Genomic DNA, 26,417 nt, shown 5'->3' on the forward strand with positions numbered 1-26,417 from the left:
GGTAAGTCCTCCTCCGGCATGGGACAGCGTCGCTGGAGCTCTGCCGTTGCTGTCCTGAAGGGACAGGAAAAACACTGGTGTTTGGTGGAGGGGAGGTGCTTTTTATGTTCTGCCTCTTCCTGTCCCATCAGGTCAGCAGGTGAGCAACCTCCAGGTGTATGCTGTCATGATGTCGGAGGGAAAAGGCTATCACTTCCAGGACTATTTTTGAACAAATATGAGGGGCGGAGGAAATCCCAAAGGGCAGGCACACGAACTGGAAATGATGGATAGATCCATTGATAAGCAATGCGAACCGAAGATATTGCTGGAAGTTTAGATGAATTGGTACATGATAATAAGAGTCTTTGAGATCAATGGTGGCCATGACACTATCGCAATTAAGGGGACTATAAATCGTATAGATTCCATTTTAAATCTTTTATACGTAATAAATTTATTCAGGCACTTCAGCTTTATTATAGTTCTACAGGAACAGTTTTTTTTTCTTTTTACTAAGAAGAGAAGGGCGTAGAACCCGCTGAAATGGTCCCCCGCTGGGACCTGGACTATAGCCCCCCCAAGGACAGCAAGTCTTGGATCCCTAACAACAGTGCCTGTTGGAGCGCAAATGACTAGCAAGGAGTGACCACAAACCTTCCTGGAGGAGAGGAGAACTTAATTCTATATCCCTCCGATATAAAGTACAAAACCCAAGGGTTAGAAGTCACCTCTTCCCACTTGGAGGTGAACTGAGACAATCTACCCCCTACTTTCTGAACATGGGGTCTCGACCGACCGGTGGGTGGAATCTCACCCTTTCCTCGATTAGAATAGGAACAATGTCTCGGCTTTCCTTTTCCCCTGTATCCCTTTGATGGAGAGTAAGATGGGGGAAGACGTCTGAACGGCCTCTCTATTGGGAACCTGTGACTCTTGTCTGATACCTTTTCCAACAGGAATTCCAGGAGTTGCCCAAAAACGCGATGGCCTTGAAATGCTAACGCACAAAGTCTATTCTTAGATGGACTATCTCCAGACCATGCCTTAGGGTGGCTTCACAGCAGTGTGTTTTTGAATGATAGTGAATGAATGACGTCGAGAGCTGCCTGTGATTGGCTAAGCATGTCAGCCAATCACAAACAGCTCTTTCAGCAGGCGGGGATTTAAAATTTGAATTTGATGCAGAATTTGAGCAGTGTAATACATTTTCAAAAAAAAGTGGACTTTGAACATTCTTTCCCTGAGCCCTTCAATTGTATTTGTATTAAATGGGTCAGGTGCATATTAATATCATTTTGTGTTTTTAGTTTGTGACATTTGTGTATATGCACAGTATGTACATAAAACCATATACAGTCAGAAAAAGTGTAGAAATCACATCTTTATTAAAAGAACAAAAATTGTTAGCTAGGACAAATTGATGAATAACCACTTGATTAGAAGATGATCAACATATATTGAAAAAAGACCCCCTAAACAGTAGCACAAACCATAGAAAACACATGATTTTCAGCAGCAGAGACACATTAGCACAGAGGGACAAAAACACATCCACCTTTAATGGGAGAGTAAACTTTTCAAAATGCTGTAAATGTTCTGTGATACCAAATTTGCGAGGCCAAGACCGAATGAGCTAAAAAAAAAATCCACAGATCCAGAAGTGTGTCAAGAGCAGTTGTTATTTCACTTTCCCCACTGTTCTTGGCAGGCTTACATAAATCTATAAAAATAGTTTTTGCACAACCATACGCATTAGATCCAGATCAGCCAAACTCCCTGATTCGAATATGTATGGTGGCCTCTTGACTCTTGGCCAGCAACAGCAAAAGTTGGGGAAATAAAGATCAGGCATTTGGATTACAATTGCTTGCTCCTTCTGTTCTCGAGAGATAAGCCATCGCCGATGGTGTCTCTCCCTTTCCCATATTCACAATGTAGGTGTATGGGAGTGTCAGGCAAAGTAGCTGTCAGCCAAATAAGCGTTCAGCTGATAACCATCTTAAATGTATGGGAAACCTTAAAAATACTGGATCCCAATAGAAGAAAGAAGGGATAATTCTCTTTATTCTGATTCTCCACTATTTGGGGCAAAAGTTATATTTGGGGAAAGATGTACAGCTTTGTATACACACCATTACTCAGAAGGGGGCACAATTGAAAGTAACAGGATGTTCCTCCGAGGTAAGAGGAAGTTGAAATGTGTAGAACATTGTGAGGCATGATAGGAATGATATTCTGGATCAAAACAAAGAATTTAACAAAAAATTTCTAAAAAATTAAATTCAGTCTGTGACTGTGACTAACTATTCTTACTGTTATTTAAGTAAGCATGTGACAATTATCTATTATACAGTATATACTGTTTTCACCCCTTGGTCAGAGTTTGCAGAATTCATATGAAGGTGGTTGGAAGAGTTAGCTATTCAACTAAGTTAATGATATATCTAGTTTGTTGACTGGTAGAAGTGTTCAGCCTTCACCAAACATTAAGTAAGCTGTGACATGGGTCATTGCACAGTTCGGTGTAGCAATGAACAAACATTCCTGCCCAAATCAGCCCTTTTTCAGAAATGCAATGTTCAGATATCATAGATTGGTCATGTTTTCAGAACAACAAGCGGTCTTATTTCGGTTTTGGTCTGAGCATTGTAGGATTGCGGTAGGAGAAAAGTAAAATTACACAGCATCCATTCAAACGAATGGGTGACTAAATTATATCATGTCGGACCTACTCTATTATATCCATATGCTAATATACGAGAATATGGTTAAGAGCCATCTGGAAATACCTGACAATGCATTGACAAAGATGGCTGTTTTGGGGGCAAAAACCCTTTTTCCTAATCCTGGGTAGTCCCTTTAAAGAGACTCTCTGGTTATGAATGCCATTTTTAAACTTCAATGATTTTTATTGACAACACAAAGGCATTTCACAAAATAATTATCACTTTTACATCTTTTTCATGTATAATACAAATCAAAACTTCATATTTACATAGATGTAAATTAGCCCTATGTAGCTCCTTATTTCAGAAACTTTGAAAGTAAATATAAACTGAGAACTAAGAGGGTGGGGATGAAAAAAAGAGGGTGGGGTGGTAAAGACTGTAAAGGGAAGGAAGGAAAATTAAGTGGATGGGTGGGAGTAAGGCTTGGGGGGGTGAGGAAGTACGATCCAATTTCCAAAGATATTATTACACTTAACACCAAATTTTTTTAAAATATTTTTAGTCATATAATAACTGACTCAACTGATTAATGTCTCGCCCACTCATCTTCTATGAATGCCATTTTTAAATTCAGCACTACTTTGACACTCTTTGGCCATATTAAAAAGGTATAAGCAAAAAATATAACACCTTGTGACTAGACAAATTTAACTCAAATCAACAGATCAACCCAAAGCTGTGAAAATAAGCACCTTGTTTCCAATGAGGAGACTATTTTCTCCAGTAATGAAAATGAAAATTCAGTCAAGAATTTCTGAGTGGAAAAAAAACCCAAATTTTTGTAAATTAGTCCATGGATATCAGCTAATATTATAAAGAAATATCCTACACATGGGCACAAAATCAGATATGAAGCACAGTCCTATAAAGCAATGCTATAAACTTATCAGAAGCATAGCATCTTCTCACTCAAGTTATAGTCATTGTATACTTTCTGCTGCCATATAATACACTGCATTGCTATTTTGGCAGCAAATGTAGGTATTCAAGCCAAAGGGCAGGGTATTAACAAACCATGCCCTGAATGACATTTTGAATCATCTAGACACAAACATTAATTAATTTTTCTTCATCTCCTGCTTCAACTTGGCTAGGCGGCTCAGACACGCATCCCTCCATTCTCTCCGTGCTTGAAGCTGGTTAGGTTTATCGGTCAGGTCCTCTGTGAAAGCCTGCAAAAAATGAAATAAAGACTGAATCATCTATTGTTAATTTGCTTCACATGGAAAGATCCCAAGCTATTGTCTCTGTCCTACAATGTGGAAGTGAAGCATCAGTAGATACATATCTAAGAACATGATGCAACAAGCAGGTGTACATTTCATTTGACTATGTATAAGCAATTCAGAAGGAGAAGATGGGCAGGGAAAATTTCTATTAAATTATATGCAAATGCTAATACACTTGTAAAAAAAAACAAAAAAAAAAACTTAGAAGGAGTTGTCTGCATCGAATGAAACTTTCTATGTGTGACTAACATTGCTATAAGTAAGTGATTAAAATATCAAAGCAAGGAGGCTCTAGTACCCTGGTTGGCCACCTCTAGCTTGAATGCAATATGTGATACAGGCGGACATCAAGACATACAGGTTCCATATGATATCCTACAGCATATCAGTCGACATTTGCTATAACTGAGCCTCCACATCATGTAAACTCATAGGCTGTCGAAGTTGGTGTCCCAGATGGTTCCATATATGTTCTATTGGCTGTAAGTCTGGCGACTGGGTAGGCCACAAAATTGTGGCAATGTTGTGAACGCATTCCTGAGACACCCTTGCTGTGTATGGCAGAGCATTATCCTGCTGGAAAATGCCTCTTGGAAGTCGTGACATGAAAGGCAACACAAATTGCTGAGCTGTCACTGTCCCTTGTACCACTTCTATGGGTAACCGACTGTTATATATGATGGACCCTCCAGGCCATCACAACAACAGTGGGGGAAGTGCCACTCCACAGCTAAGGCAGGATTGAGGCACTCACTCCTAGGTCTTCACATATGAACACTGCTGTTCTCAGTTCCCAAACTAAACCTGGATTCATTGTGGAAGACAACCCCACTCTGTAGCAGTCTAGTTTAGTCATTCAGGAGGCAATGGTGGGTGAGTATCAAAGGCAGTACATGTAATGGGTGCGTGAGACCAAGTGTCCTTCAGCCAAGTGACTGGAAATGGTTCTTTCAGACACAGGGGCCTGTAACAGTGGTGCCACATGTCTTTGGATGGTGGACAATGAAACAGTTGGAGTTGCTCATGCTTGTTGGATGATCAGATGATCCCCTCTACTAGTGGTCTGTCAAGGGCATCCTGAGCCTGATCGCCTTGTGCCTAGTCCCAACACCTCCTAGCAGAACGGCTCTGCTGGTGGGCAATTCGTTGCTACAACCATCCAGCTTTTCACATATCAATAATGCGTCCCCACTCTTGAACTCTAGATAACTAGATATGCTTCTACGATACAATTGAAGAGATTTTGCCCAGTTAACAAATACGCCACAACTCTAATTTGCATATCTGCCTGAGATGCAACAGCATGCCAAGTTTTGCGCTAAAATGAGAACACCTTCTACGTGCTTCATTTTTTGACAAAGTGTACTTGGTCCATGCATGACCATGTATTTGCAGGGCATAGTAAATTCCTGTGAATCTGGTTTGAAAAGTGCTGAGAAGACCAAAAGCCATCAGCAGCTTTACCAGACAGACATTCTCATATTGACTGACGGTCTCCTGAATTGCAGTGGCAATTTCAATTATAGTTGCCATCACTTAGTGTTATATTGCTACTACATGCAGGAGTTATTCTTTGATCTTTAGCCTGTGTATACTATAAAGAAAAAAAAAAAATCACGAAATTGACATGAATTCATGGTCTACATCCAATGGATTGCCACTTAGCGCATAAAAAGCAAATCCTATATAATAGCAGTGTTACTTTGTTTTTAAAGATAAGGACTAGAGATGAGCAAGTATACTCGCTAAAGGCAATTGCTCGAGCAAGCATTGCCTTTAGCGAGTACCTGCCCGCTCGAGATGAAAGGTTCGGGTGTCGGCGGCGGGCAGGGAGCTGCGGGGGAGAGCGGAGCGGAACGGAGGGGAGATCTCTCTCTCCCTCTCTCCCCCCCGCTCCCTCCTGCTGACTGCCGCTACTCACCGCTCCCCCCCGTGCCGACACCCGAACCTTTCATCTCGAGCGGGCAGGTACTCGATAAAGGCAATGCTTGCTCGAGCAATTGCCTTTACTGAGTATACTCGCTCATCGCTAATAAGGACTAATGCATAGGGCATATCCCCAGAGTATGGAACCTGTTTGGCTCCTAAGTACAGAGCTAGGCTCTGTGCCTGCTGTATCGGCTCCATCAGTCTCCATATGTATGGGAGATATTCTCTCCTAGGTGCAATGCTCCAAGGAAAGAATACCTCTGTATATAAGGAGTCCAATGGAGTAGGTATTAACAAATGGGGATACAGTAGAGGGTTCATGCACCTCTCAGGCAGCACCTTTTAGAATTCCATACAAAACAGAGCCGTATTATGACTGTGTGCCTGAGCTTTTAGGCCTCATACCCACGGCCATGGCAGACTCCGCTAGCGGAATATTGCAGTGGGGTCCAACCCCGCAGCCCCCCAAAGACACCATACTCACCTCTCCGGATCTGCTACACGAGTCCCGTCTGGCGAGCCGGCGCACATGCACAGTACAGCTCATGAAGTGCCAGCAGTGGTCGATGATGCGGCTGGTGGTGGGTCATAATCACGGAATACTTCCACTGTGCTCACAGCGGAAGTATCGCATAACGGACAGCTTCCATTGACTACAATACAAGCCAGCCGTGAGTTTTCCCACGGTGGAATTCTGCAGTGTTAAGATTGAAATGCAGAAAGCTATTAGGTTCAAGAGAACCTAATAACTGCGGGATAATGCCGTGGATTTCCGCCGCGTGAAACGCAGCAGAAATCCGTCCATGGGCATTAGCCCTTAGACGTCTCCTCTAACTTGACTTTCAACTATTACGTTTATTCGCTAGGACATATGTACTCAGGTGTCAAGTTACATGACTGACAACTTACAAGCTGCTGAGATATTTTGCTTCTCATTCACCCATGAACATTTTTGGCAGCTTCAACTCTTACACCTCTGATTACTGCCGCTAAAAGCGTGCATTTGTGCTATGGTCTTGTAGAGGACAGCAAATAACAGACCGATATTTTTTATAATTCTATCACTATTACTATAATATTCAAACCTTCCTCTACCAGGGCCTCACCTGCCAGAGCATGGAGATGCCTCATGAATAAAGATGAGCGAGCGTACTCGCTAAGGGCAAATACTCGAGCGAGTATTGCCTTTTGCGAGTACCTGCCCGCTCGTCTCAAAAGATTCGGCTGCCGGCGGTGGTGAGCGGTGAGTTGCAGGAGTGAGCAGGGGGAGCGGGGGGGAGAGAGAGAAATAGATCTTCCCCCCGTTCCTCCCCGCTCTCCCCCGCCAGCACCCGAATCTTTTGAGATGAGCGGGCAGGTACTCGCAAAAGGCCATACTCCCTTGAGTATTTGCCCTTAGCGAGTACGCTCGCTCATCTCTACTCACGAACAGTGCTTGACGTCCATGCCAAAATATTAAAAAGTTTTTCGATTCCTTTTTAATTTGTTCCCTTCTCAAAAAGATTTCTTATTAACTTTGTTATCTCATTATACAGTTGTTTTAATTGTGGCAAAGCTATGCTGCTTGAACATGGCAGTGCCTGTGTTCCAGGGCCATATTTACAGCTTATGCTGCCCTAGGCACTAAGCCTGAATATGCCCCCAATAATAAACCATGTCCTCTCTCCAATTATCAGGATTTGGTAGTGTACTGTTGCATGTATCGGCACCCTGTCACAAAATGCAATTGTTTTTAATGTCAGTTACAACAATGACGACACCCGATGCTGGCCGGTAATCAGTGTTGGTCTGCTTGGGTTTTCTGGCGGAGAACCGCTGACTGTACTGGCCCAATTAATAAAGAAGATGAAGAATAAAACTTCTATCATTTATAATCTATTGTGATGCTGTAAACGTAATTATTGCAGGCATAATTAATACTGTAAATTTTGTTCACATCATTGTTGAATAGTGCATAGTCGGGTTTTGAGGTTCATGACATAGACTGTGTTCTCCAAAAGTTTATGTGCACTTTGGAAAATACAAGGTACGCCATGCAAAGATAGCTGTACCCTTAAAAAAAGATTTAAAAAAAACGTTGGGAAATAATACCACGTTACAGTGACCGAATAACCATGAAAAACAGTGACTGAATAGCATGCCATACAGCTGCTAAATAAAAAAAACTGTGGGAATACCAAAAGACCCACCATACTATACGTGAATATCACCAATGCCGCCCCCAAATACTGTACTGCAATATAAGATATTAACTAGAGTTGAGCGAACATACTGTGGCGAGCTTGATGCTCGTTCGAGTATTAGCGTACTCTATGGTGCTCGTTACTCGAACGAGCATCAAATTGCGTTCGACCCCGCCCCAGCTTTTGGCCCCTCCCTGCCGCGATGCAGCGCGCGCCATTTGAAAATTTTTGGTCTGGCGGGAAGGGAGAGAGGGAGAAAAAAAAAAAGCTCAGGACCCGGCGTTCCACATACAAAAATGCCCGAGTCTCCCATTGTAGTCAATGGGGTTCGTTACTAGAGTAGAGCTCTCGAATTTTACGAAAAGCTCGACTCGAATAACGCGGACCCAAGCATTTGGGTGCTCGCTCATCTCGAATATTAACTCCTAGTAAATAGGGGGAAATTTATTAAGACATTTCAAGCGCCGGACTTATTATTTTCCCCAGTGCAAGATGTGCCTAATATATATGACTAGCTGATATACCCGACTTCACCTGAGGTAATTTGATACAGGTGTTTAAGTGTTGTTTGCATGGAAAATTTTATGAAGTCGTGGTTACTTTAGAAAAACCAAGGAATAAAATATGGCATAAAGTTGCATACTTGTATCATTAACATTCATGACACAAAATGAATTGCAAGAGTACCAGTACACACTGCGGTGATAGAGGTAACCACATACGAATCACCGCTAATTGCCGGGTTGCACCTGGATTGGATAATTAAAACAATAATAAGCCCAATTGCCACCCGGCAATTAGTGGTGATCCACAAGTGGTTACAGTGGATCACTGCAATCTGTACTCCGGTGACGTTTCAAGCTTGAAAGGGAGCTTGAAAAAGACCTTGTGGTCGAAACGCTGCAGCATTTGTATTGTGATGGGATAATAAACTCCTTCTACATTTTGTACCTCTAAATGCTGCCAAAGGCCTTTTCTTTGCTACTTGGACTGCTCGAAGGAACAAAGGTTTGGATCCCCCCCCCCCCCCCCCCCAGCCTTTTGGCTATGGCATACCACGTTACGACCCAAAGTGGGTTTTCTACTGGTGCTGCTGGCGCAACTTTCTTTTTCTATTAGGATGCACAAGTGTTCTCTCCAGCCTTAAAGTGAAAAGGTGACAGCTATCAGAATAACATTTTTCTGTTATAGGTAGAGATGAGCGAGCATACTCACTAAGGACAATTACTCGATCGAGCATTGTCCTTAGCGAGTATCTCCCCGCTCGAAAGAAAAGGTTCAGCTGCCGGAGCGGGTGACAGGTGAATTGTGGCCATGAGTGGGGGGGGGGGGAGAGGGAGAGAGAGATCTCCCCTCCGTTCCTTCCCGCTCTCCCCCGCAACTCCCCGCCCGCAGCCGAATCTTTGCTCCCGAGCAGGCAGGTACTCGATCGAGCATTGCCCTTAGCAAGTATGCTCGCTCATCTCTAGTTATAGGATTTCCAAATCCCCTTCTCTTAGACATTGAGCTGAATGATAAAATTCTGTCTGTGGCCACCACTAGGGGGAGTTTGGCTTTAACCCTTTCATGGCTGTTTAATGTAAATTTATGTCATACAGTCACGAAGGGTGCATTGAACAGGCTTGAATACAAAGTGATCAGAAAGACAAATGTTTCCAAAAATTGTACTAACATTACATCCTGCCTCGGAAAAAAAGAAAAAAAAAAAAAAACAGAGGCCTTGCACAGTCCAATCCACAAAAAAATGGAAAAAAGTTATACATCTCAGAATGTGATGATGGAAGGCAATTTTTCTGTAAAAATGACAAATTTTATTTACTCTAAAAAAAATATATATATAGTAGGATTGCAGGGATACCAAACAAACAAGGTTGTTCAGAAAGTATCCAACCTTAATTTTTTTTTGGTTGGGAAACAAATGAAGCTAGGGAGGCATGGTTTGGTGCACATATTTAGGCAACCCTAACAGGCATGCTTGGATTTTTTTCCTGCCTGCAACAGCCGAGTTGCCAGCAGACAGCTGATGAGTGCCGTCTGATTTGTCAAATGCCAAAAATTCAAATGTTTTTAAAATTTCTCCCAACAAATTTTTTAATTTTTTCCACACCGTATATAGTATTATTAAAAAATACAACTTGTCCCACAAAAATAAACTCTCATAATTCTATGTCAATGGAAAAAAAACAAATAAGAACAAACTTATGGCTCTTGGAAGGTGGAGACAAAAAATACAACTAAAGTAAACAATTAAAAATCTCTGATCCTAAAGGGGTTAAAGGAATTGCCCACTTCTTGCTTACTCATGAGGGTAGATAATCAATAGGTGATCTCTGCTAAGGACCCCTGCTGATCAGCTGCTTGATGGGCTGCTGTCAGTGTGTAGGAAGCAGAAAGCAGAGTTCTGCACACACTGATTACCTACTTGAGCTGCTGTAATGTGAACTGAGCTGTCCGATTCCTGCTTTGTATATAATGTCAATAGCGTGGATCCCAAGAGCTGTCCGATTCCTGCTTTGTATATAAATGTCAACTGATTGGTAGGGATCCCAAGCTGTGCTACACCACTGATCACCTCTTAGCTCTTAATTACTAGAGATGAGCGAACGTACTCGTCCGAGCTTGATGCTCGGGCGAATATTAGGGTGTTCGGGATGTTCGTTATTCGTAACGAACACCACACGATGTTCGGATGTTCGGGTTACTTTAACTTTCTTCCCTGAGAAATCTTTTCTATATGCGCTCAATGGGGCCGGCGGCAGCAGCACCAACCCCATTGAGAACATATAGAAGACAAATCCTTCTTCTCTGCCACAGCTGTAACAGCTGTGACAGAGAAGAACGATGTTTGCCCATTGAATTCAATGGAACCGGCAATACAGCCGACTCCACTGAATGCAATGGGCTGCCGGCGATCGCGGGATGAATTGTCGGAAAGGGGTTAAATATATAAGCCCTTTCCTGCAATTCATCCAGAAATGTGTAAAAATAAAAAATATATATATACTCACCTGGTGCCGGCAGACGGAGTTCAGCGCGGCAGGCTGCAGTTCAATTCATGAATGGGTGAGTGAGGGCTGGCCTCTGATTGGTCAGGCTGTGACCATTCAGAGGCATCTTATTCAGCAGGCGGGGATTTTAAATCCCCGGCTGCTGAATACTACTCACAGCTGTTCAGAGCAGTTCAGGAGAACTGCAGCCTGCCGCGCTGAACTCAGTCTGTCGGCACCAGGTGAGTATATATATATTTTTTATTTTTACACATTTCTGGATGAATTGCAGGAAAGGGCTTATATATTTAACCCCTTTCCGACAATTCATCCCGCGATCGCCGGCAGCCCATTGCATTCAGTGGAGTCGGCTGTATTGACGGCTCCATTGAATTCAATGGGCTAACATCGTTCTTCTCTGCCACAGCTGTTACAGCTGTGGCAGAGGAGAACTTGCTGTGTCGTTCCCATCATTTTCTTGAATTGCCAAGATTTTCACACATGAAAACCTTAGCGAGCATCAGCGAAATACAAAAATGTTCCGGTCGCCCATTGACTTCAATGGGGTTCGTTATTCGAAACGAACACCCGAACATCGCGGGAAGTTCGTTTCGAATAACGCGAACCCGAACATTTTGGTGTTCGCTCATCTTTATTAATTACCTATCTTCAAGATATCAATGGTGGACATCCTCTTTAGGAAATGTAGGCTTCATTGAACTAAAAAAAGCAAACCATTTGCAGTAAGCTCATAAGCTCGCTCTAGTGGCAGTGGTAGAATTTTAGCATTCAACTTGGTGTTTAAATAAAAGAACTAGTGATTACCTGAAAATTAGACCTACCCTGAAAATAAGCCCCAGCATGATTTTTCAGGATTTTTGAGGATGCTTGAACTATAAGCCCTGCTCCAAAATTAAGCCATAGTTATAGTTAATAAAAAAAAGTCAATTTAAATAGTGTCCAGGCAGCTATGCATGTAAAAAAGTGAAAGCTTTTGGAGCAAAAATTAATATAAGACATGGTCTTATTTTAGAGGAAACAGGATATTAGGAAATTATAGTACCAGTGTTTCTGGTTGCTCAACGCACCACACAGCTCTGCCACATGCACGTCACACACAGCTCTGCTATGTTGCTTTCGCAATTGAGCTGCATCTGATTTATGAACTTCAGCAGCTCACTGAGGAGACATGTTCGCTCGTAGCTTTTGCATATGAGCTGCATGTGCTTTACGAACTTTAGCTGGTGGCTGAGGTAAAATCGTGGCTTGTCGCTGTGTCATGTAAGCTGCATTAGCTTCACAGCTGAATTGGACACTCAGTGGTGACATGTTTGCATGACAGCGATGGCTTGTTTCAACACTGGACAACGGTTCACGATTAGATGAAGGCTTGGCTGGTGTTGGGGGCATTAGCACCTAAGATGACATAATATCATGTTCAGGAGATGTGAAGATCATGGTGAAGGACGAGGCTTCAATGTTGTTGGTCAATATGCACCACCAGCTATGTATGTTGGCATTTGTGAGGTGTCATTTATTGGAATCTCCACGCAGGTGTCCAGCTATCTCGCAAGCAGGTACAAACTTCCAGACTGAGTACTGCTGTATCCATAGCAACTGCGGCCGCAGAGGTTTGTTGGGGAATTAGTCTGCCCCTAATAATCCCTCATTCAGTGCAGAAGGATGAAGGACCTGTGATGACATCACAGTCGTGTGATCAGGGGGTGGAGCTAAGAGCCGCTAACTGACATCACAGGTGCTGTCAAGCTCTGCATGCAACTCACACATCACACACACAGATTAATGGACAAGTGGTCGTTAGAACTTTGATTTTTAAAATGTATCTATATGGCTATACATAGCATTTGAAGGTCTGTATCAGGAAAATAGAACTCCATCCTCTATAAAGAAGGATTTGAAAATGAGTCGGCACAGAAATTTGGATATAAAATTATTCTGTATATATACACAAAAGCATTATACAAACCTGGTCAATTTTCTCTGCAACTTCACCCGAAAAAGTTGGAATTGGTCCGAAGGTTGCCAAGACACGTTCTATACTTTCTCCATAGCGTTCACAGTAGCTTTTAAAGCCTGGAACATAAAAATGGACATAAACAATTTTGTTTTGGAGAACAGCAATTTAGCTTTCATAAGGAAATCAATATATTTTTAGTTTGTGAGACTTATAACCGGGAGAACAATGTAATGGGATAAGAAAATATATTACAATCGTTAGATAGGTACACAGTCCAATTAAAATGCTGTGTACAGCAATGAGAGTACCAGCAATAGTGCACAGTTCCTGCTTCTCTGCATAGAACTTAAAACTATGTCTGGCTCCTTTTTGCAAGCTGTACACAAACACTGGTTCAAATTAAGCTGATACATATGGACATCCACTCTACGCAGATAGTTCAAAATGTAACATCATTATCAAAGTTACATCCATTTGTGTATTTTATACCCCTGCATGATACAAGAAGTTGATACTAACCTGAAGAAGTTCATAACCATCTATTTACTAGGCGTTACATGTTTGTGATATACGTTTTTTAAAGACGCAACTTACCAGCTAAAAACAAGCCAACACTTATGATTATTTAAAATAAGAATAAGACCCCCGACAAACTTGCTGTGTGTCTGAGCTACGCTCAAAAGCCTTGGACGCAACTCTCAAACACCTGTCCGTGTGCTGTCTGACATACAGACTGACTGCACACTGACATGCAATTACATGTTCTAATTCTTATCCATGATATAGATAAGAATAGGACATGCAATGAGTGCCTGTGTGAAAAAACTCAGTAGTGTGTGCTGCCTCATTAAAAATTATGGGTTCGTTTGCTGCCAGTGTGTCTGAAAACAGGCAACATGCTTGTCAGGAATAGAGATGAGCGAGCGTACGCGTTAAGGCAAAATACTCGAGCGAGTATTGCCATTTTCGAGTACATGCCAGCTCATGCCAAAAGATTCGGGGGCCGGTGGGGGAGAGCGGGGAGCAACGGGGGGGGGGGGGGGGGGAGGAGATATCTTTTTTCACGAGCGGGCATGTACTCGAAAATGGCAATACTCGCTCGAGTATTTTGTCTTAACGAGTACATTCGCTCATCTCTAGTCAGGAATCATAAGGAAGGCCAAGTTGCCCTCAGTAAGAATGCATAGTTGTGGGAAAACTCATAGCCAAGTTGGGATAGGTGTTTTCTTTGTGCAAAACAGATCTGGCCCTATGGCTTCCAGCTCTAAAGTCTAGAGAGAGATAAGGTAACACTTAGGGAGTGGTTCTCAGAATTGAAGATACAGTTGCAATTAAAATCATTCAACCTTTATTGCAATTAAGTTTATTTGACAAATTTACAAAGTTTTAGCTGCCTGCAAAAAAGTCAGTAAAACAATAGCAATTTAAATAGCTCAACATTACTAATATAACGAGTGGTTTCTTCAAATACAACACACAATGCCACTTAATTATTACTGCAGTTTCAGAATTATTCAATACCCTTGGGGCTTATTCACACGAGCGTATATAAGCCATCGTTTTCACAGCCGGCCGATATACGCTACCATCTGATGCATTGGATTCCAATGCATCAGATCAGATGGGCGTATTCCCGCGGCATAAAAGCGCCCGGCCGGCTAATATAGCACCGAGCAGGAAAGATAGTCCTGGAACTATGTTTCCCGGCGGGAATACGTCAGCCGCTGCATAGACTCCTATGGGAGCCTATGACAGCTGCCCAGAGAAGGGAGGTGGGAAGGAGTTTATCTTGCCGATTGTTTGCAAAGGGTGAGAGTGGGGCTAGTGTTCTAAGCTCCTGCCCTGTCCCGCCTCCTCCCCTTGCTGAGAGCTGGAGAGGGGGAGGGAAGGGGGGAGACAGCTTAGCAGAGCTAAACTGTCTCCCCCTGCCCAATGGCATTGCGGGTTCGGCGTATATATGCGCTAGGCCAGGGCCATCTGAACGGGCGCACAAAACATTAGCTTTGTGCGCCAGGTCACGCATTTTTACTGTGCTGGCGGGTGACCGTAAAAACGCTGATGCCCGTGTGAATAAGCCATTAATGGAATCCTTCATAAAAGCCCACATCTACAAATCAGGTGTAGTCTCAAGAACACCTGGTGCAACTAATCAAAAGGTTTCATTAGTTGCATGAGGTGTACTTGAAATAGAACATCAAGTACCTGGTCTGACTAGGGCTTGGTTGACTGGGATGTTTTTTTGTTTGCATGCTAGAAATATGGCCAATTCATGAGTGTGGTCAGAAAAGTTATGCACAAAAAACAACAAAAGTTGTTTTAACAAAAAGTTATGACTATTGCACAAACGAAGAAAAGGATACAAAATAGCAACAAATGCACTGAATGTTCCTAGAGATATTATACACTAGGAAGCATAGCTTGCAAGTTAAAATGTTAAAGAAACATTGGCTACACTACCTGGATGTAGCAGAAAGAGGAGACTGGCTACCACCACATTCCTGAGAAGGCAGGTAGTCAAAAACTCTCAAGTGACTGCAAAAGACCTGCAGCATAATCTGGTGTCTGCAGGCACGGAGGTTTCCATTTGCATGGCGTATTCCTCTACTGATCCAAAAGCACAAGAAATCTCAGCTCCAATATGCTCAAAACCATATAAATAAGCCACAAAAGTTTCAGGATTCTGAATAAAAAGAGCCATGTCCAACCATTTATGTAAAATTTTAATGCATCTAAAATAACAAAAAAGCAATTTTGTAAATAGTCTTGATTGTAAATATACGCAAAAAGTTAGAAAATTTTCAATCAAGACATTTTACAGAGTTGTATAATTTTGTACTTTGGATACAATGGAATACAAATAAAGATGGTTGCAAAAAGTGGCAGCAGCTTTTAATTACAGTATAATTACTAGGGGGTATAAGACACTGTCCTGATCATCAGCGCTTCTTAGTTACATGAATGAAAAGCTCTGGAACTTGTACGTGGATCGCAGACAACATCAGCCCTGGAATCAGTTCACACTACTATCATGTTCTACTATTAGATGCTATTCTTGCTAAAATAAAAGCCAGATTCTTCTTTCCCTGAGCTACAGCTTTATAGTCTATTCAGCACTCAGGTTTCTGTCTCACCAGCGTCTGGTGCTCTCATTGTCTTTTTATTTTGTCTTTAGGATTCAGTCCAATTTACCTTTTAGCCAAAAGAACCAGTAGGATGTACAGGATTTTCTCACTAGATCACCTTCTGAACCAAGGGTAAGATAGGAGACAGCAACCTGAAGTATGACAATGGTGTAATGATACTACTGACATCTCCATAGGTGATCCTGATATGTACTGATCGGATTGACAATTCATATCAGTGAGATTTCACTTGTGGTATTCCTCCAGGACTAATCCAGTACTCCAAACTAGACAACTTTAGACTAGATTCACATCACATTCTGCCTCTACATTTGGTTAGACAGTTTCATGCTTACAGATGGACATGTATAGCTCTGCCGTTGACCGCAATAAAAAGCAAAAAAGGATACTAAAATAAATAAATCAAGCACCTAGAAGGAATTGTCTTTTTGCTGCAAAATTCCACATGCATTCACCTCTCAGGCAGATATGCAAATGATTCGAGTTGTGGCGTGATTAGATAAATGGCCTTGCCCCCTGAGACCCTAAAAGTGGTTTCCACCATTGGTCTATAAAAAGGCTTTCAAAGAAAGTGTAGTAGACCTCTTTTTCTGCTTGTATAGAGCTTGTTGACCACTAGACACGTCTCTACAAGACAATCGAATAGATTTTGCCTAGTTAACGGAGTTCTAGAGGTGGCGCATTATAGGAATGCGAAAAACTGGATCGTCATATCCATGAAATTCCAGACATCTGGGCTGTTCTGACTACAATGTAAGTTGGTGTTGAGACTACTGGAATGCGTGAGGGCATGCACATCGGTGAACTGGCTCAGAATGCCCTCCATAGGCCATTGATAGAGAAGATCATCTGATCGTCCAACAAGAACAAGCATCTCCAACTGTTTTATTGTCCACTATCCAGAGAAGGATGGCACCATTGTTACAGGCTTATGTCTGCCAGAACCATTTCCAGGCACTTGACTGAAGGACATTTGGCTTCATCGCGCCCATTACATGTACTGTCTTTTGATATTCACCTACAGCCTCCTCTGTTAGCCATCCAGTTTCGTTCATGAAACCACTGCAATGGAGTGGAACCAGGTTGTCTTCAGCATTGAATCCTGCTTAAGTTTGGGCACTCATGACAGATGTTTTTGTGTGTGGAGACCTAGGGGTGAGCACCTCAAACCTGCCTTCGCTGTGGAGTGGAACACTGCCACCATTGCTGGTGTCGGTCACCGCCAGTTGTGGTACGAGGGACAATGACGGCTCAACAATATTTCAGGACATCCTACAGCAACATGTATTGCCTCTCTCATGGCAATATTTCCAAGAGGCATTTTTCAGTAAGATAATGCTCATCTCTATACAGCCAAGGTGTCACAGGAATGTCTCCACAACATTGCCACATTCTCTGGTGTGCAAGTCACCACATTTATCGCCAATAGAACATGTATGGGACCATCTGAGATGCTAACTTCAACATTCTAGGAGTTTGCACGATCTGGAGGCTGAGTTACAGTAAATGTGGGCAGATAAGCTGCAGGATACCATTCGGGAACCTGTAGGCCTCCATGCCCGACCTGTATCACACTTTTTATCCAAGCATTGGGCTGGTACAACAGGGTACTAGAGCCTTCTTTCAAATGTTCAGTTTTCCCCAATAAATTGTCCTTTTGCTTGGAAATTGTAATCAGTTATTTATATCAAAACTACAAATCACACATACAACATTTCATTAGATTCTGACAACTTCTTCTAGGTACCTGATTTTTTTTTTTACAATGAGTGTATTTTCGTTCATACAGTTATATACAAAAAGAACAGTCAGCTATCAATACAGCAATACATTCAGGAGTATCGAAGCTAAATGTATGCCAGATGGACAATCTTTTGACAGACATTTGTTCATTGAAGTCTCCAGGTATGCCGCTAAGTGATTAATGAGTGGAAAAGGTTACCACGGGAGATTTCGAGTTCTCCTTCAATGGAAGTATTCAAACAAAGGCTGGACAAATATCTGTCTGGGATGATTTAGTAAATCCTGCACTGAGCAGGGGGTTGGACCAGATGATCCTGGAGGTCTCTTCCAACTCTACCATTCTATGGATACGTCGGGAGGGCTTTGACGATGGTGTATCGCAAATGAGATGTAAATCAAACCTTAAAGGGGTTCCGTCACTATAAAAGAAAAATTCTATACTTATCTATTCCTCCCCCCTCAGTCTACTTACCAGATCTTCACCTCCCCCATCTTCTCCTGTCTCCTGCAGTACAGGGGGTCACTTCACCTTGAGCTGCCTGATTCTTCTCCTTCCTGTGAGGCTACGTAGATTTGGTTGGCAGTCTTCTGCCTGCCAACCAATGTACGTTATATCACAGCTCACAGGCGAGCAGGAAGACTGCCTATCTTCTTCAGAGATTGCTCATGTAAGCGGTCTCTGAAATGGATTAGCTTCACTGCCTAGGAAGGAATTGTACAGAACAGGGACGTGACCTTTACTGACCCAGCCAGAAGCAATTTGAAGAATGCAGCCTTCATAATAAGCTAAGCCCAGCATGCAGTGAGGTGACCTGGGTCACTGCTAAAGCTCAGCTAGGAGAATATGTGCTACAGAAACAGACAGGGAAGGAATAGGCAAGTGTAGATTTTTTTTTAAAGGACAAAACCCCTTTAAGGCTGGGTTCTCACAGGGCGGATTTGCTGCGGAGATTCCGTGCAGAATTTCGCTGTGGCAGATCCGCCTGCTGACACTAATCCCTGAAGCTGGTGCTGCAGCGCAGATTTCCAGGCCACAGCAGGTCTTTTTTTTTCCGTTGCGGCCTCGCTCCTCTTTATGGGAGCGCCAGCCGCAATGGAAAGGCTAAGTGCCGCGGGTTTTGAAGCTGCGTTTTCCCAGCGGAAATCTCACGGTTTTTCACTGTGGCAAAACTCCAAGATTTCTGCCGGGAATACGTCCCACGTGACCCCAGCCTAAAATAGCTTCTTTAAAGGCTTGTATTTTTATAAGATTTAGATGCAAATTGTTTTGCAAGGGTGAAAAAAAAAATTTGGGCAGGGAATAAGCTAAAAGTAGTAGAACACATACTCTGGCCCCCCACTAGTATGGCACAGTGGACATAGCCCCTGCCGCACTAGTCCTGGAAGCTCATGTTGTGATCGTTCACAGTGCTCGCAAGGTGCCCCACAATTCATGGTAAGATACCGGTATTGATTGCATAATTAATACCACTGTACAGCGATATATCTAGAGGCACCTAGGTTTGTTAAAATAATAACAAAGTCTAGGTGCGGCCTGACAATTAGCAGTGATCGGCATGTGGTTACAATGGATTACCGCAATGTGCCCTATAGTAAATATGAACCTTTTGAAGTATTTATAGTATTGCCTTCCACATGGCTGCACAATGTACTGGAGCTCCTATGTGGTGATTTCATACATAGCTGTACCTATCCCAGTTAACTGAAGAAGGGGCATGGGACTCGAAACAGGGTTGTACTGCTGTTGATAAATTATGAGAAAAAGAGAAGCTTCATCTTATTCCTTTGCCTTCCTAATTTTGGGGCTAGAATGTCGCACCACTTTACCAACTTTTTGTAGCTTATATACTTGCTCCATTTCATGCCCACATTCGTGTGGCGCACATCTATTAGGCAGCACCTTCACAGCTCATGCTTGTCCTTCACCTCCTATGGCCTTAAAGAGATTATCATGTTGTAAACTATTGACCACCTATCTTCAGGCCAGGTCATCAATAGTAGATCAGCGGGGGTCCATCGCTCAGAACCCCTCACCAATCAGCTGTTTGCTGGGCTAGTGCTCTCATGCACTGAGCTGATTTTTGCTGGAAGCAGGCAGCTCTTTTCTTACTGTAGTAGCGAGGCTTAGTATTGCATGCCAAGTTCCCATTCTTTTCAGTAGGAGCTTAGCCTACACTACCAAGTCACTACAGTAAAGGCTCATTTAGACGGACGAATGTCTGGCAAATGATGCCTGACACTCGACCCCGCATACACTCACAGCACGGGAGCTGGTATCGCTGGCTCGCTCACAGAGCGGCCAGCAGGGGTGTGGGGAGGCTGCAGGAGATTTCTCTCTTCGCGCTCCCCCACCCCTCTCCATAGACTTAACATAGAAGCTGTTCAATACTGAATGGCTGCTATTTACACTGAACGATCAACAATCAGCTCATCGTCCATCATTTCTGCTGCATCAACGATGGACGACGAGCTGAACGATCAACGATGGGCTGAACGATCAACGATGGACGATGAGCTGAACACTGATCGCTCGATGTAAATAGCAGCTGTTCAGTATTGAACGGCCGCTATGTTAAGTCAATGGAGAGGGGCGGGGGAAAGCAAGGAGAGAAATCTCCGCCAGCGATACTATCTCCCGTGCAGCAGCAGGAGTGCGAGTATGTGTGGAGACGAGTGTTGGGCATCATTTGCCCGACATTCATCCTGTTTAAATGGAGCTTAAGACTGGAGCTGTCTGAATTGAGCTGATTTTTGCAGGAAGCAGACACTTGTTGATTTTGGTGAATAGCTAATCAGCAAGGGTCCTGGACGACCAAACCCGCCAATCTACTATTAATGACCTATTCTAAGGATGGGCCATCGATCGTTTACAACTGGACAACCCCCTTAATACTACATTTTAGACCCTATCTATACCAGAGAGGTTCTCAATTGTTTTCTTGCTCTGCACCTAACGGACCTAAACTGCGTTGTTTATATACAATAATAAGTAGAAGCTGCAGAAGACTAAGGCCGCCTGCAGACGAGCGGGTCGGATCCGGCAGCGAGAAATCTCGCCGCGCGATCCGACCCCAGAGCCTGCAGGGACGAGCGCGTACTCACCCGCGCCTGGCGGCCCCGGCTCTTTGATGTGCCGGCTGCCGCGCAGCCGGCGCATGCGCAGACCGGAGCCGGCGGCCAGGTGAGTGCGTGCCCCGCAGGAAATTAGAACATGCCGCGGTTTGTTTGCCGCGCGAGATTTCGCGCGGCCAAACCGCGGCCGTCTGCATAGGAGTGCGTATTGTAATGCACTCCTATGCAGACTTTCAGCGGCGGAAATCCCGCGGGAATTCCCGCGGCGGGATTTCCGCTCGTCTGCAGGCGGCCTTTCTGTGCAAAAATTTTAACTCAAACCCTACTGCAAAAATGATTGTCATCCCAAAATACATGCATTTAGGTGAAAAAAGTTTTGCCCTACAAGGCCATCCATATAGTGTTAAATACAATACATAGGATGATTAATCTAGTCATATTTTATGGAAAGGCAGATAAATACACTATGAAGAGAAAAGTATTTGGGCACTGCATGTCTTTCAGTAAAAGGGCTTTATTATTCTCTTTAGTAACGTGTCAGCCCTCCTTTTGCTTGTATTACAGCGGCAGCACGTTGAGGCAGACATTCCACAAGTTCTCTGTAAGTCGGGGCAGGAATAGCTCGCCATTCATCGTACAAGGCTGTGAGAAGAGATTGTTGTGAGGATGGGTGTGGGTAGCGGTGTCGTACCCATCGCTCCAGTTCGTCTCACAATGGCTCGATCGAATAAATAATTAGTTATTACAAAAAGTGAGCAGCTTTTTATTTTACCCATGCCCTTCCCAGCATACCGCTTGGCAAACTCAGTATTTGCATATTTGCCAATTTTCTGCAGTGTCCAAATACTTGTGTCCATATAGTGTATATCCTATAAAAGAGTCAAGAAAATATACCTCCGATCATATCTTTTCAATTAGGTTTATAATACTCTGAATTTTTTACTGTAGGTGGAGGCAAGCAGGGTAACCCTCATTTCTCGACATTGTCTTAATACTTTTCTTTATACCTGGGCAGTAAGTCAATTATACAGGCTTTTACTACTGCTTTATAAGTTACAATGACATTTCATCGAGTGTCATGTATCATTCGTTTTAGTTGCAGTGAAAATCATGTTCCTACCTTCTGCGTTGAGATGTGCAGTTTCCAGGGGACCAAGGAAAGCATATCTCATTCCAAGACCTTCTGACATGACAATATCTACATCCCTCGGTGATATTACTCCATCCTGTTTCAAAAAATGTCAGAAAGAAAGAAAAATTTGTTTTTGTTTTTATTCATTATGTAACAAACCCTCTAATGTATATATATTATCTTGCTTAGTTGTTTCTTTCTATTTGAAACTACTGACCTCCTTCTCCTCAGCTGGTCATGTGATCTCATTCGGACCACTAGAGATTTATTTGGCTTTATGGTCTCTCAATAAATCAGTTTTTCAGTTAGCATAATTCCTGTGTGATATTACATGGACCACACCCCAAAGCTCTTTAAAGAGGGAACAGAAACTCCTATCACAGTTAGTGCTGATAATTAGAGACTCTGCTCACATACTGAGAATGAAGGAGATCACAGCTCATCCTCCTGACTGTATAATTATGGTATGCAGTTTGTACAGGTGTATATAGAATACAGAAGCTAATGGCAGTGTCCTCCCAGCAGACAGACATGGTACTGGCTCTAGCTTGTCATGTGATGCTGTACATCAGCATCAAGGGACAGTTAGAATAGTATAGAGAAAGTGATCAGGGATAAAGCTCAACATCAAGATTAAGCCTAACAAGTATGAGATAGGAATCTGCACTGCATGCAAGTGACTGCAATATACACAGAAGACATCCAGAGTGTGACAGGCAATCAGGTGAAGGGGGCAGGGATGGAAAGATAAGTTTTTGCTGAATTGGTCCTTTAACAGTATAGCTGCTTCATAAAAATTGTGTTTTATTACACAGTATAAATATTTATGGTGTAGGTTTTATTTCTGGTTATTAATATAGCACACACACATTCTGCAGCACTATAGATAGATCACATTGTAGACTATATTCACTCACAATAATTCCTCTTGTTACTTAAACTAGCAAATACAATCCAAGTGGCCACAGAGAAAACATACGAAGTCCATGCTGAAGTTGTGCTTGTCAAGACCCAGGACCTTCGTACTGTAAGTAGATATGAGCAAGTATCCAAATGCTCGGGTCTGCGTTATTGACCACAATGGGAGACTCGAGCATTTTTGTATGTGGGACGCCAGGTCCCGAGCTCACTCTCTCTCGCGCGGTGGGGAAGGGCCAAAACAGGCACGTCACAGCGGGGAGGAGCCAAAAACTGGGGTGGGGGGGGGTCGAACACGGCGTGATGCTCGTTCGAGTAATGAGCACCATCGAGTACGCCAATACACGAACGAGCATCAAGCTCGGCAGAGTATGTTCGCTCAACTCTAACTGTAAGGCATCAGGTGCTAACCACTGAGTATAAGGAATTATAATAACATAACAACATGAGTATAATCAAACTGAGTATATTAGGAAAAGTTGAAGAAAACATCTGATAGTTATACTTGTGTCTTCTTATGTGTCAGGACTTCTGGGTCCCCTCAGGCACTAGGGCCTGGGTGTGACGGCAACCTCTGCACACTCTACAGCTAGCCCCCCTGATGGCACTATATGTAACCAGCACATCTAAGACAGAGCTGAACATACTCCTTTCAGAATCCTGTCTAAAGGTTAGGCAATGCAAACAAACTAAACAGTCTTAAAATGTGTCAGTTTTATCATAGTTTGCAAATATTGGTTTGATTTAGATTTCCCTTTGTTCGTTCACTTTGCACTTTGTTCATTGATGAAGTAACGATTAACACTTCTATTTTTGGAAGAGTTTTTTACCTTACAGTATTTGAAGTGTTGCGTGTATAGCTTCTGTACCAGGGTGCGATTAGGAGAGACTGAGTTTACACTTGTGTTAGGGCTCCGTTCAGGGTTTCCATCTATCTGCTCCATTTTTGGTGGAGAGAGACCAAAATAAAACTGATCAGTTGTTTTCCCCATTGACTTCAATGGGGTTTTAAAAAGGCAGAAAGCAAATGGAAAGGTTTCCATTTGCTCCCATTCCACTAGGTTTCCCTTTTTTTGACTGGAAAAATAGTGCAGTCTGTAACTCTTTTTTTTTAAACAAAAAAATAACAAAGCATTCCGCAAAACCGGAGCAGAGAGATGAAACCCTCACCGAGCCCTAATGCAGGTTTGAAAGCAGAGACCGGCAGGTCATATGCCCAAAGTGCTGGCAGTAGGTGAGGAATGTTAAAGGTATTATTTTTTCAGTACAATGGATTTGTGTGATGTGGTCAGCACAGTTTTATGGAACTTCTGTGTGACTGCAACTATTGTATCAGCCCTATTATATAACTAATTAGTCAAGCTTGTGTGGCTTGTAAAGGGATGAACCATGACAGAAAATAGAGCTTCTTCATTGCTCCGCAAGGCTAGTTTCACACGTCCAAGAAACTCATACAAGATTGGTGCATTGCGAGAGGCACAAATTTGGGGGAAAATACAGGAAAAATAGGTCATGGCCGTGAAAAATACGGTCATGTGAATAGCTACATAGACGTACATTAGCTCCATATTATGGTCCACAAAACACAGTAAAATTACACTCGTGTGAAAGCAGCCTATTCACAGATATTTTAGTGTCCGAGATCTGTCTGACTTTATTAGGTCAGAGTTCTGTTTCAGTTCAGTCAGTTTCAAATTCAAAGTGTATATTCACATTTACGACTTTCTTTTTTTTCTTTACGGTCCATGTAAAAATATTGCCTCATGCCCTAATAACCCACTCAAATTAACGGGTGTGTTAAAGACAGAATGTACTCAAATGGCAGGTGTGTGTGCTCCATTTCTTATTCACGCACCCATTGACTTTAATGGGAGTTGAAGAACAGAGGGGACTCTGTTTACACTTGTGTGAAAACAAAAACTGATGGAAAACGCACACACACTTGCATTAAAATCGGTTAGTTCTTCACTGGCCAAAATTGTACTCGCTGTGTGAATATAGTGTTAGAGTATGGGCTCAGAGATCGGTACTAATAGGTTCGTAATCGATTGATGGCATTTTATTGTTCTTAAGCAGGGCATACAGTTCAGATCTTAGAGGCAGAACTTTTGTTTGGCCAACTGCTATTCCTCCCAACCCCGCTCAGCTGAGCATGCATATATTTATTTTCAAAGGCAATGGGGATCATTCAGCTGCTGGACTCCTCTGGCATTATTCATTTTCAAAGGACAACAAAAACTACTGGGGATGTTGAAATCCAACATGCCGGACCCTTCTTTTCCTGAGGTCGGTCATCAGAGAAGAGTCGCGAGGCCTCATACATGTTAGATGTTCCCTGGTCTTGACAAAATCGGTGGATTCAAAATGACTTTAAAAGTGGGTTGCTCCAAAATATATGCTTATCTCCTATCTACGAGTATCTCATTGATGGTGACCCAACCACTGGTACCCTCAGCAATCACGGAACAGTGGACCTGCATCCCCCCATAAGAATGGAGCAGCAGTCAAGCATGTGCGTTGCTGATTCATTTAACTCTGAGGGACTGCTGGAGATAGCCAAGTACTTTACTCAACTGCTCTTTGGCATAACAGCTAGGTAAAGCCCATTTAATTTAATGTGTGTGGCCGCCTTTAGTTTCAGTGTGCGTTTACATGACTTCATGCATGTTTATTAATACCATCACCTTATTTTGTAATATTGTGGTAAGAAGGAATTACATCATACAATTGTATAGAACCTTGAAGAGCAAGTCTGCAAGAGAACAGGGAAGTAAACCCCAGAACTATACAATGTCTGCAGTATAGGTTTACAACCCTGTTTTAGCACAAAATAAACTTTCAAAAATGCCATATCATGGCAAGTCATGTCACTTGTCAAAAAAAGGTAAAGACTCAAGAGACAAATTCTGGTAAATATAGTTTTCACTAGCCTCAATATAGCCAGGAACCATCAGTGCCCTTATAGTTTAATTGGTCTTAAAATTGATCAACTGACTTGGATATGAATCTAGGACTAGATCTTTCTGTGACAAGGTGCTAATGCCACCAATGAAGAACACATTTTGGAAATATGCCCAGCCATCTCTAAGTTTGTGCTGACATAAGCCTTCTGTTAATGGGCAAACTGTGTTACCAACATTTGGGAAAGCTACTGTAGAAATATCACGTTCATCGTTTACATGCCCACTAACATGCCGTTCATGCACATGACCACTGAGGCCGGCCACTGGCTGCAGCGAAGATGCAAACTGTGCACACGATCCCTGCAAGAGCTTCTGGGACCGTAGCAGCGGGGAGCAGTGCGGTGAGACATTTAAAAGGTGAGCCCATTTTGTTGTGTCAGATTAGATTTCAATTTTTCATAAATAAATAAAAATGGCTGGGACAATAAG

General features: G+C 42.7%; 1 protein-coding gene across 1 annotated transcript in view; it reads right to left on the reverse strand.

Moving 5' to 3' along the window:
• Nucleotides 1-1,345: 1,345 nt before the first annotated feature.
• Nucleotides 1,346-26,417, reverse strand: part of CRYL1 (crystallin lambda 1) — a 137,105-nt gene continuing 112,033 nt past the window's right edge. Inside the window, exons 6-8 of the mRNA XM_066582171.1 lie at nucleotides 22,096-22,201; nucleotides 13,027-13,133; nucleotides 1,346-3,883 (exon numbers count right to left, since the gene is read on the reverse strand). Of these exons, the coding sequence (XP_066438268.1) occupies nucleotides 3,770-3,883; nucleotides 13,027-13,133; nucleotides 22,096-22,201 (327 nt within the window). The 3' untranslated portion in view covers nucleotides 1,346-3,769. The remainder of the gene's footprint in view (nucleotides 3,884-13,026; nucleotides 13,134-22,095; nucleotides 22,202-26,417) is intronic.

Source organism: Eleutherodactylus coqui, chromosome 1 (genome assembly GCF_035609145.1).
Source record: "Eleutherodactylus coqui strain aEleCoq1 chromosome 1, aEleCoq1.hap1, whole genome shotgun sequence".
Taxonomy (NCBI): domain Eukaryota; kingdom Metazoa; phylum Chordata; class Amphibia; order Anura; family Eleutherodactylidae; genus Eleutherodactylus; species Eleutherodactylus coqui.